This window comes from Epinephelus lanceolatus, chromosome 13 (genome assembly GCF_041903045.1).
Source record: "Epinephelus lanceolatus isolate andai-2023 chromosome 13, ASM4190304v1, whole genome shotgun sequence".
Taxonomy (NCBI): domain Eukaryota; kingdom Metazoa; phylum Chordata; class Actinopteri; order Perciformes; family Serranidae; genus Epinephelus; species Epinephelus lanceolatus.
The window spans coordinates 17,426,716-17,439,372 of record NC_135746.1 but is presented as its reverse complement, the minus strand read 5'-3'; the positions used below and the strand labels follow the sequence as shown (position 1 = coordinate 17,439,372).

Below are 12,657 nucleotides of genomic sequence, written 5' to 3'. Positions count from 1 at the left end.
TGAAACGTCAAGGGTGGGGTTTTTGTTTCAGCAATGAGGGGGACATGTATAAAACAGGTGTTTTTGGATCCTCCCCCCCAGGAAGTTATCAAACAGTTTGTGACTTTTCTACATGAATTTTGACAAATAAAAGCCTGTCTCAGTTAAATAATTGGTCTGGTTGCCTAGCAGAAATTCTTTATTAATTCTTTAAATTACAGAAATGCTTTATTTCTATGTATTAGGGGTGGGGGTTGCAGAAGCATACCTGTTTATTTTGTTGCAAACTGGCCTCCCTTTCACTACATCCACTAGTATACTGTCAGGTCTCTGACATCACGGAGCCATATTTTTTTGGAGGTGTTAACCCTGTCAGGATCAGCCTTCTCAAAAGCCAACATGCAGCTGCTGTAAATATGGCTGGGGTTTACAACTTAAGTGTAGTGGTTATGAGCTGCTGAGTTCAGAATCTTTCCAAGGTCATAGTTGATCTCAAACCAGCAATATGCTGCATCCTTACTGTAGTTCCCTCTGTCCATTTGTTCTACTCACTCTGAACTTTAAATTTCAAGTCCTAAATAAGTCATAATGTGCTCTTCGCACATTTACAGAAACCCTGAATGCTTCGTTACACTTGTATTGTTGAAACAAGAACGTTAAAAGTTGTTATGTCCCTGTCTGTAATTTTTGACCTGCATTTTTTACACACTTTTGTGAGCTTGTAAAATTATCTTTGGTATCTTTTTGTCCACCTGGCACTCAATAACAAAATATTAGTTCTTCATGGTTCATCTTCATGGATAGTCTGGGGAAGTACGAGTCAAATGAATAGTGAAAGAATAGTGTTGATTGTTTGGTCGGTGAAAAGTCACAAAATAGTAAGAGATGTACAATTCCCTGGAGTCTAAAGTGACATATGTAAACAGCTTGTTTTGTCCAACTATTTGTCCAAAACCCCAAAAAAATAAGCGGTTACGGAAAATGAATGCATGAATGAATGAATTCATTTTCTTTTGATTTAATCATTTAATCATTTCAACTCTACATAAAATTCAGAAACAATCATAAAACTCTGGCCTGAGTTGCATGTCTTGGCATGAATGTGAGTGTTTGTGGGACTTCATGAGCACAGTTTGTAATGGCACCAATTAGTCTTTATAGTTGACTGGAAATTTCTTGAACCCAGAAATGTTGTTTCTTTTTTTATGAAGCTATTTCATTAGCAAAAAACAGAAATGGCTACAATTTTGCTTCTGAGCAATTTAGAAAGATGATCCAAGGTCCTAGTCCATGTTTGTGATGTCCAAAGATCCACCTGTTACCATGGTGCAGTCATTTAACCTGTCCTTATTAGCATAGTTTGCATAAATTATGTAAAAAAAACAAACAAACAAAAAAACAGTTCAAAGACTCTTCCATTACTGGCTTACGTGACTCACAATTGACTGAGGTGAAACTTGGTTATACTGAGCATTGCTAGCATGCAAATGTCCTCGCACATCGGCTGATGTTAGAAACACCTCATTATTAGGGGTGTAACAGATCTGAAGCTGAGACCAAAATTGTGACACACACTTCCAGTCTCATGTCACCAGTCCGTCTCTCGTGTAACAGTCTCTTTGTGTACCATTACACACCTACGAATCATGCTAATGAGAAAAGGTTGCGTGATTTATTCAGGACAAAAGATGGATTTCTGGATGTGGAAACATAAATTTAAACTCCAAGGTCACCTTTCTGACTTGACTAAAAGGATTTTGACCTTTTTTTAATTTATTTATTTATTTTACATTTTTTAGGAAAGGTTTCATGGTAACAGGTGGCTTTCTGGACATCACCAACATGGACTTGGACCTTAGATAAACTTTCCACATTAATCAGAAGCAAAATTATAGCCATTACTGTTTTTTGGTAATTAATTAGCTTATTATGCTTATTACCATAAAATTTCAATTAGTAGCCCGGGCTTTTATTTGCTTAAATCTTGGAACTCAACAGGCCTATGTTTGGGACGGGTCTTTTATTCCTTTCACACAAAACTGTTGCTCAGCAAAGATGAGGAACCACAATCAAATTGTTTATTTAAACCAGTATGAATATTACTTGTTTAAAAATTAGGCTTCATATAATATATCAATTATGAATCATTCATTTGATCTAGCTCCAACAGACAGCACATCAGAGAATGAGAGAGTTTTACGGCACTCTGCATACTAACACATCACCACTTTGTCCTGCTAAGACAATACGCACAACTTTGATTAATTTTTATGAACAATGCTTTTGATTGTTTTGGTCTGAGGACCCTTACAGACTAAAGGAATATGAATAACTTACAGGGTTATCAAGGAATGGACACATAATTTGAGGTAGCCAACAACCCGCTTTTATACATCCGAAGACCCATGCTAGTAAATCTGAATGCTTTATTCTTTGGTGTTCACGGTTTCAGTAAAATGAACTTAACGATTGAATAATGGAGAATCTAACCGAGCTAACAATATGTAACATCGTCAAACTGACAACATTTAAAGTATTTATATTTGTATGTGTGATCGAAGCAGCTAACTATCGTTAGCTTAAGTGGGTAGTCGACAACCTGTTTTATACATCCAAGAACTTCCATAAAAAATGAACTGTTTGGCAACCAGACCAGGCCTCTAATTGAGAGGGGCTTTTATTTGTCAAAATGTGTAGCTACACTAGGCTAGTAAAAGGCCTGCAACTAACGATTACGGTTTTATCGAAAAATGTGTTAAAATGTTGAAAAATGTTGGTCTGTCCCCAAAATGATGTCATCTAATGTCTTCGTACTCACTCCAAAGGGTTTTAGTTCACCGTCATGGGAGAGTGTGTAAAGCTGCCAATATCTGAACATAAGAAGCTGCAGTAAGAGTATTTTGGGATACTTTTATAGTACTTTTCTATGAAAAATGACTCAAACCGATTAGTCGACTACTAAAATAGTCACCGATTATTTTAATAGTCGATTAGTCATCGATTAGTCGACTAATCGTTGCAGCCCTAGCTTGTAAAAGGGACCAGGCTTTTAAGTGGGACTGGGCGTTAAATTGAAGTTTTACCTTACTCAAATAGCCCAACATGCATCTCTTTGCAACCAGGCTTAATCACATCTGCTGAGCCTATAGATGACATTTTAATCACAAACGTTTATAGGAAACAACATTTCTGGGTTTAGTGTTTGCCATATAGAGGTTTACAGTAGACTAGTAAGGGTAAATCAGACTTTTTCAGACCCTTTATGTGACACAGGTTTAGCAGAATGTACAGTATAAGCCTCACCTTTATCAGTGTGCGAATGAATCCGTGCAAGCGTGCATGCTTTTGTGATTAATGAAAGATACTGTGAAGATACACCACCATCTTCAACATCCCAGCTTACTCACTCTGGTGCACACCACAAAGGCGTATCAGACAAATCCCCAAAAACCACAAGGCAAGGCAAGGTAATTTTATTTATATAGCACCATTCATACACAAGGCAATTCAGTGTGCTTTATAAGAGAAATACGTTAAGATAAAACATTAAAGGAACAATAGATCATTAAAAACAAAAGCTAAAAGCAAGAAAAACAGTGCAGAAAATGCATTTAAAAAGCAAACATAAAGCAAAAGCAACAGCAGACAAATGTAAAAACAATAGCTACAGATTATCCTAACAATAAATTACATATCTAGTTCACTGGTAAGCTGCAGTAAATAGTAATGTTTTAAGCCCTGATTTAAATGAGCTGACAGTTTCAGCCGACCTCAGATATTCTGGAAGTTTGTTCCACAGGCGGGGAGCATAGAAACTAAAGGCTGCTTCACCTTGTTTGGTTTTGATCCTGGGAACACTGAGTAAACCTGTTCCAGATGATCTGAGGGGTCTGGATGCTTCATAACGTACAAGTATATCAGAGATGTATTTAGGCCCAAGACCATTTAGTGCTTTATAGACAAGTAACAAGATTTTAAAGTCTATCCTTTGACACACAGGAAGCCAGTGCAGTGACTTAAGCACTGGTGTAATGTGCTCCACTCTCTTGGTGTTGGTGAGGACTCTGGCAGCAGCATTCTGGACGAGCTGCAGCTGTCTGATTGATTTTTTACTCAGGCCTGTGAAGACACCGTTACAATAGTCCAGCCTGCTGAAAATGAAAGCATGAACAAGTTTTTCTGTATCTTGTTTAGACAGAAATTCTTTTATTCTTGCTATGTTTTTAAGGTGGTAGTAGGCTGATTTAGTAATTGTCTTAATGTGACTATTGAAATTTAGGTCTGAGTCCAGAACTACACCAAGATTTCTGGCTTGATTTGTAGGTTTTAGTGTCATGGTGTCAAGGTGAGCGCTGACTATTGATCTTTGTTCCTGGGGCCAAAAACAACTGTCTCAGTTTTTTCTGTGTTTAGCTGTAGAAAACCACAGGCTAATTCCTGACACAAAAGCCTCTTGAACCCTCAGCCAGCCTCTTTGTGTCTGCAAGTGCTCCTATTGAAGCCTTTTATTAATGATTGATGTGCAGTGGTTGTGGCTGTTTACTCACTGCACCTCGCCTCGGCTGGATCCAGCAGGACTACAAACTGTGACTGTGTTTGCTTTTGCCATCGCGCTGACTCGCCATCTGCTCCCCTTCCTCCGCTGGGAAATATTCAAACAGTAGAGGTGTAATTAAAACAGGTAATTCATGCAGACCGGCACTTTATAAACAGTGTGTGAGCTTGAAATGAACAAAGGTCTTCTTTTCAATATTCAGTGTTCCAAGTGTGGCATTTAAACATCGACAAATCATTTGCACAGTATTAATTAGGCTCTGGTTTCATTAGCAGCCTTTTCTGGCATCCAAATTACATTTTATTTTGTGTGCCGAAGAGTTGGATGGCACAGGAGATGAGTTGGGTTAGAAGGGGATTTACTGATTTATGGCACAAACAGCTGTTGCCATAAATCAGAAAGTGCAAGTGGAGCTGTCATGTTCTACGTGTTTGCTCAGCAGTATATGTTAAAGGCCTATATCATAAGCAATGACTTGAAACGTGTTGGCTCTGTCTGTAATTTTAATAATTTAGGAGGAGAACTTCCAGTGTGTGCTGTTGACAGTGGGTCAGTGAGCACTGGAGTTCGATCAGTTAGTTTGAAAAGCTGCATTCTGCTGACTTCAACCTGCTTCTCTCTCCTCCCACTGACCAATCAGCGTATGTTTGCGGTCTACCACCTTACTTGTTTTGAAGGTATTGTATTAAGGCTTTTGTACATGTCCTGTTCTGCTCTATCGTTTGTTGAAGGTGTGGAAGAAAGAGACCTGTACAGATTTGTTTTACGTCCCCAGATATACAGTATATACTCTTAATCAGTCTGCAATAACTGAATCAATCTGTGACTTAGTGTTTTTAAAGTTATATTTTTTTCTAGGAGCTGATTACAGTGATACTGGACAGAGTTTTAAATGTGCCAGTGTGTGCATAAATTTTTTTTAATTAGACTTTGTGTACTTTGTGTGTGTGTGTGTAGGGGCTACAACCAAAAACAAACACACACACTTGTCTGCTCCTGTCACAACTGGCTGATTCCCACTGAGCAATAAACTTGTCCACCTCCCTGTGTGTCCTCCATCCAGAAAAAAACGTTATTTTTCCTAAGCAGACCTACTTCGGTCCAGTCTAATCTAGTTTTACTTAGCATGTTGTGAAACCTGCATACACCACACCACATATCAGAGGACCTGCTGTTTGTTTACAAGATAGCATCAGGTAAATCCCACCTGCACATAGCGCGCACTCCTTATCTTGAATTTCTGAACCTTAAAAGAATTCTCATAATCTGTTAACGTCACCTCCCATCTTTTTACAGCCTGTAATCACACCTGCACACTCAGTTTGTGAGTCAGTGCTGGGTTCACTCTTTTCTTCTTGTAGTTTTGATGATGATTGTGTTGTTGCACTGCCCTACACGCCTTATTCCCAGGGGGCTTGGATTATTTTTTGTATCTGCCTGTAACACCTTATTTTTGGATTAAGTATAGGTATTATGATCAGTCTATTTGCAGGCTATAACTACTACGGTGGCGCTGAAGGTCAAACACGAAGATATTTCACAAAACACAACAACTCACAAAATAATGAAACTTTTCACAAAACATGACGTTTCACAAAACTCAACATTTTACAAAACACGTTTCACAAAACATGACATTTCACAAAACACAACAGCATTTCACAAAACACGTTTCACAAAACAATGACATTTCACCAAACATTTCACAAAACACGTCGTTTCACAAAACACGACATTACACAAAACACAACATTTTACAAAACACAATGTTTCACAAAACACAACAGCATTTCACAAAACACGTAGTTTCACAAAACAATGACATTTCCCAAAACACAACGTTCACAAAACACGTTTCACAAAACAATGACGTTTCACAAAATACGACTTTTCACAAAACATGACGTTTCACAAAACACAACATTTTACAAAACACGTTTCATAAAACACGACGTTTCACAAAACATGACATTACACAAAACACATTTCACAAAATATGACATTACACAAAACACAAAGAGATTTCACAAAATATGTTTCACAAAACATGACATTTTCCAAAACACAACATTTTCCAAAACACATTTCACAAAACATGACATTACACAAAACACAACGACATTTCACAAAACACGTTTCACAAAACAATGATGTTTCACAAAACACGACGTTTCACAAAACACAATGACATTTCACAAAACACATTTCACAAAACACTGACATTTTAGAAAACAACATGACCTTTCACAAAACACAACATTTCATAAAACACAACATTTCACAGAACACAATGACATTTCACAAAACACTGACATTTTACAAAACACATTTCACAAAACACAATGACATTTCACAAAACAATGACGTATCACAAAACACAACGACATTTCACAAAACACGACATTTCACAAAACACGACATTTCACAAAACACAGTGACATCTCACAAAACACATTTCACAAAACACTGACATTTTACAAAACGACGTGACATTTCACAAAACACATTTCACAAAACACAATGACATTTCACAAAACACTGACATTTTACAAAACACATTTCACAAAACACAATGACATTTCACAAAACACTGACATTTTACAAAACGACACGACATTTCAGAAAAAAACGACATTTCACCAAAGAACATCTCACAAAACAATGACATTTCTCAAAATAGGATGGCATTTCACAAAACACAACATTTCACAAAACACGACGTTTCCCAAAATACAAAGAAATTTCACAAAACACATCTTTTCACAAAAACAAAATAAAACATAAAACACAACATTTCACAACATTTCACATAACACAACATGTGGTGGCATTTGGTGAGACTTAAACCGGAATGTAGTAGTGTTTTCTGAAATGTCGTGTCTTGTCAATTTTGTGTTTTGTGAAATGTGGTGTGTTGTAATTGTTGTGCTGTTTTCTGAATTATTATTTTTTTTGATCCTCAAGGCCACTGTAAAATACCACTTCAAAACACGTATATCTAGCTACTGAGACAGTGCTTTTTTGCACCTTCTGTGTGTGATTGACTAAATGATTTGAGTCATAGTGTGTCGTGATAGAGACTTTTCTGCCAATATGATCAATACTTTTTGTCATTAAAATCAAACAGTAGATAACATCCAAGGAGCACAATGCCCTTAATGGTATCTAGTCAGCGTGTGGAGGTAACAGTGGGCCTCTGCCTGACCTCTGCTTGAACTTTGTGCTGACTAATCTGTGCACGGCTAAATAAGAAGGAGTCCGTGGATTGAGTTTACATGACCTTACTGTAGGAGAGGAGAGGAGAGGAGAGGAGGAAAAAAAGTGTCCAGACATGAATTCATTCCATGTGGAGGCAGATCTCAGCCAAATCCAGACAAATTAATGCAACATGTGTAAAGCTATCTACAGAGAGAAAAAAAATCTGTTTTGTTCAATCTGAAAAAAACACAACAAAAACACATTTTCTCTTTGTGCATGATACACAACATGTGTCTGACACTCTGAGTCATTTTCCTCATTCTTTTCAGGATGAAAGTTGGACTTTATCGTGCGAAGACACACAACAGAAACAGTCGTGCATACCTCCACCTCCAGACACACATTGCCCCACTCTGTACTGTACATGCACACGTGTAAAAACACAGAACCTAAGCTTTGCAGTATGTTCTTATATATCGTGGCTCTGCTTAATGTAATCATTCCTGTCAGTTTTACAGGGTGCATTCTTTCCTAATCCTCTCACAGCTTTCAGTACCATTATCAGTTCAATTACCATTTGACCTACATCACTTCAGGCACTCACACACTCACATTAATTTGTAATCCATTCCATATGGCGGTGCTTAGTGCTCCTGACTAACCACTGGGTGGCAGCAGAGATTGTGTAAATGAACGCCTACACTTTAAGTAGCTTATGGACAAAGAAATGGTGTCAAATAAATACATGAATGGAAAACTTTTTAAAGCTAAATGAAGAAAAAAACAGAGATTCTTTTAATTGCACCAAAAGCAGCAGGAGAAAAACTGCACTCAATGTTTGTTGGCCTGAGCAAGCACATTATAACTGATATTACTAACATGGGAGTGGTTTTAGACTCCGATTTCTCATTTTAACACGGTCATCAAAACATCCTTTTTTTGTCTTCGGAACAGAACTTTTTTAACCCAGAAAGATGCCGAAACTCTCACCCACACTTTTATTACCAGCTGTTTAGACTACTGCAATTCTCTTTTCACTGGACTACTCAAAAAGTCAATAAGAAAACTACAGCTAGTCTAGAATGCTGCAGCCAGAGTGTCGACTAAAACAAGGACCCCACTGCTGAAGTCACGACACTGCCTAACTGTATATTTTAGAACTGATTTAAAGTTGCTTTACTTGTTTATAAAGCTTTAAATGACCTTGCCCCTCCATACATCAGAGATTTTGGTGAGCACACATTAAGTTATCAGAGAGAAAGTGTGAGCACACATGCAGGTGCTGAACAGTGTGGGATAAACACTGCTTTGTAACATGAAACTAATTTATTCAGTGTTTTTATATGTTTAAATCACAGAGTCTCTCTGTTTTGAATATGAAGGGACCTCTGCGGATAATTCAGTTCCCAGTAAAAACCTCCTGAGCAATGAACACTGAAGGAATCCTAACAGGGAGAAGTTTCAGCTGGTTGCAATCTGCAATCTTCACCACTAGATGCCACTAAATCCCCCTAAATCGTACACACTGTTTCTTTAACACTGCTCAAACAGCTAAAGAGCAGCAGAAGAAAAAAAAAGACATTTCTGTTAGAAAATAAATAATTACTATTTATTATAATAATAATAATAAAATAAAATCAATTAAACAAAATCACATTAAACTAAATTGAAATAAAATAAAATAAGGTAAAATAAAATCAATGAAATTAAATCAAATTGAATTAAATTGAACAAAATTAAATAGAATAAAATTCAATTCAATTCAAGTAACTAAGGTAAAATAAAGATCATTTAAATTAAATTAAACTAAATTGAAATCAAATGAAATAAAATAAGGTAAAATAAAATCAACTAAATTAAATAAAATTAAATCAAACAAAATAAAATTCAATTCAGTTCAATTAAAGTAAATCTGGACTTTATTGTGGGTCTGGCCATGAGACTTCATTCACATCTCTCTGCCCCACATTGGCCTCTATCGTTCTCCAAATGTTTTTCTGTGGCATATTTATGGTGCTCAGGCTCTAATTTGTAAGTGAACTCATTATCTGAAAGTGTTTTAATGTGCCAGGACAATTGGCAAAATAGTGTGTGCAATGTAGAGACTAATGTTAAACAACAACCTGAGTGTAATGCAGTGAGTTGTGTTCACAGTTTTATTGGAAGTGTGTTATGAAATTACAAACTGTGAGTAAAGCAGAGAATGTGCATTCAGTTTGGCACAAAGTTAATGGTTTCAGAGATGGTGCTTCAAGAGTCACAGTGTGTAAGCACTCAGAAAGGACTAACAGCGAGGCAGGGGAAATATTATTTTTACTCCAAAGAGGGCAGTAGAGAGCTAATTATAAAACAACACTGGAACACAAAAGTTTGTCATTGATTCCAAACGTCAGAGAGAAAACAGCCTCATCATTATCCTGTATTATTTTTCTTAGATTCAGCCATGTCAGGGCGTTCTGTGAAGCCAGGCAAATCCTAATTTCCCTCCAACTGAAACTGTTGTGCTTTTTCTCTCCGTCCCAAAACTAATCCGCTTTGGCAGGCCTGATAAATGATGTGTCCTCTTTCAGTCTAAAATATCAATAACATATTTAATAAACGGGCCGCACAAGAAGGAACTGCGATTATTAATTTGTTTGTGAGTAACGGCAGATTTAGTGGTCTTTGGAGGGAAATCAATGACAAAGTTAATGAAGTAACTTGAAAAGACAATGAGGCCAATGTTGGCTGACAAATCCATTTTTGGGGGGGAACTATTGGCAAGGAAACACAGAAGCTGGAGTCAGCAAGTTGCCAGAGATTTCAAGAACAAGGTGATAAGTGCCAGCTATTGGAGAATTAATTCAGGAATGCACACCTATGAATTATAATATTAATGATTAAATACTGCAAAGTCTTCAGTGTGGCAAGAGAGACACATGGTCAGAAACTGATTCTTGACATCAAATGTTTGTGGGAAATATAAATCCTTGAGCAGTGTGAAAATCAAATTTTCTCCTTAATATTCCTCATATCCAATTTTCATACATTTCGCAGCCAAAAAATTACAAACATGCAAATCCAGGCTGAGCTGCCCCGGTTGGTGAGAACGCTGAGCCGGGCCTGCATGGGCCCGTGCTGCAGGCCCTGCCCATATCTAGAGTTACACAGTAACCCGAGAGTCTGCGGGGCGGGAGAGGCAACCCCAGGGAGGGAGCTGAGCAACAGAGGGGTGTGTGTGTGTGTGTACGTGTGTGTGATCTGCGCCTGACAGAAAGAAAAAGAAAGCAAATTAAAGGGGCGTGTGTGTTTGGGGGGGGGGGGGAGGGGACTTGTGTGTTTGAGGAGGGAGTTCGCAAAGTTTTCAAAGAGGGCGGCACACATTGTACTTTTGAATGTGTCTGCAGAGGCTCATGACACACACGCGAGCATGCAGAAAATCATTACAGCTATGATGCAGGAACACACATGTGCAATGAGTGGTGAGGAGAGGCGTCCTTGACATGTTTGAGTTTCATTAACTTGGTGCTGTTGGTCTGATGGTGGACTCTGGACCTGGAGGAACGGAGAGAAGAGAGGAGAGGAGAAGCACAACTCTTTAATAAGCAGGAGAGGAAGAATGGGATAGAGGCAAACTTCTAGCTGAGGACATGGACTGAGAAGTATACCAGATGGACATGGGCAAAGAGCGACTCACACGGGGACTGCTGCTGCGTCTGGGTGTCCTGCTCACAGCTGTGTGTGTGTGCGTTCATGTGTACCTGGAAACAGGTTGGCGAGGAGCACCTGCACCCCTGGGACGTCCCACCCAGTCCAGTCAGAACAGGGGCCAACAAAGCCGAACCAAACCGGCAACAGAAGACCAGGACAGAAGCCTTAAAAGAAGAGTCTCATATGTCCGAACACTCAAGAAGGACGGCCAAGTTAAGAAGAAGGATGAAGACAGAGAGGAGCCCTCGCCGCCCTGCTGCCCACCTCTCCGCCCGCACAGAAAGGTATGTTTAATAACCAGTCAACTTCTGAGTTCTTAATTGCGGCGATTAAGATTCTTATACGGTTATCTGATCCTAAATCAGTGTAGCAGGAGACAGAGCGGCTCAATAAGGAGCTTTCACTCCATCTCTGTGAGTCACTGGCTTAAAGCTCAGTAATCCCAGGAGGGTGATGAAGGAAGAACAGGCAGCAGAATCAATGCATGTTCAATGAGCGCCTCAGAAAGGCTTTGAAGCTGAAAAAGAGAGTTTGTCACCGGGGTTTCTGGCGCTACAAAGCTGCCTGCAATCTTTTTTTCTTTTTTGATTGATGTTTACAATTTAAACAGGTGGAAGTTTAAACCAAACTACAAATCAAACCTGCAAACACTCCCCTCTGGCTGTTTTGTATCAGCTGCAAATCTAAACAGAGTCAAACAAAGAACCATTCAGATGCAATGTCTACTGCAGTCGTTCTCAACCAGGGGGGCGGGGACCCCCAGGGGTCCTTGAGGGAGTTCCAGGGGGGGCCCCAAGGAAAAGGGAGTAGTTTATTTTTTACTATTTAATTCACTGTAGAAGCGAGCACAATGTGAGAAAGGGTGACTTTTAATTATGCCAACCTGTGCTTCCATACATCCTCTCTCTTCCTGTGACCCCGAAATCTTTTCCCCTCCGCCATCATGAAGGATCTTGCAGCCCCTTAAATGCACCTTGAGGAACAAGGAGGCTTCTGGAGGAGGTTAGAGTTAGGAAATACAAGTGTTTCCTACACGTCTCTTCCTTACATCTCGCTGGGACGAGCTAAAACACAAGGAAGAGACATAAGTAAGGGAAGTGAGGAGAAATGTTAGCATAATGAAAAGCAGCCTAATGCCGAGTTCAGACTGGATGCAGAAGCGCCACGAAGCATGGCAGTTTTCGGTGGAGAGCTGCCTGCATCCCTTCAGCATCCATGTTAAACACATGCAGTAC

The 12,657-nt window shown here is 38.8% G+C and overlaps 1 protein-coding gene across 1 annotated transcript in view; it reads left to right on the top strand.

Annotated features, from left to right (window-relative positions):
* Window positions 1-11,244: 11,244 nt before the first annotated feature.
* The window catches only part of mettl24 (methyltransferase like 24), a 74,061-nt gene continuing 72,648 nt past the window's right edge, over window positions 11,245-12,657 (top strand). The window contains exon 1 of the mRNA XM_033648175.2: window positions 11,245-11,706. Coding sequence (XP_033504066.1) covers window positions 11,383-11,706 — 324 coding nt within the window. The 5' untranslated portion in view covers window positions 11,245-11,382. The remainder of the gene's footprint in view (window positions 11,707-12,657) is intronic.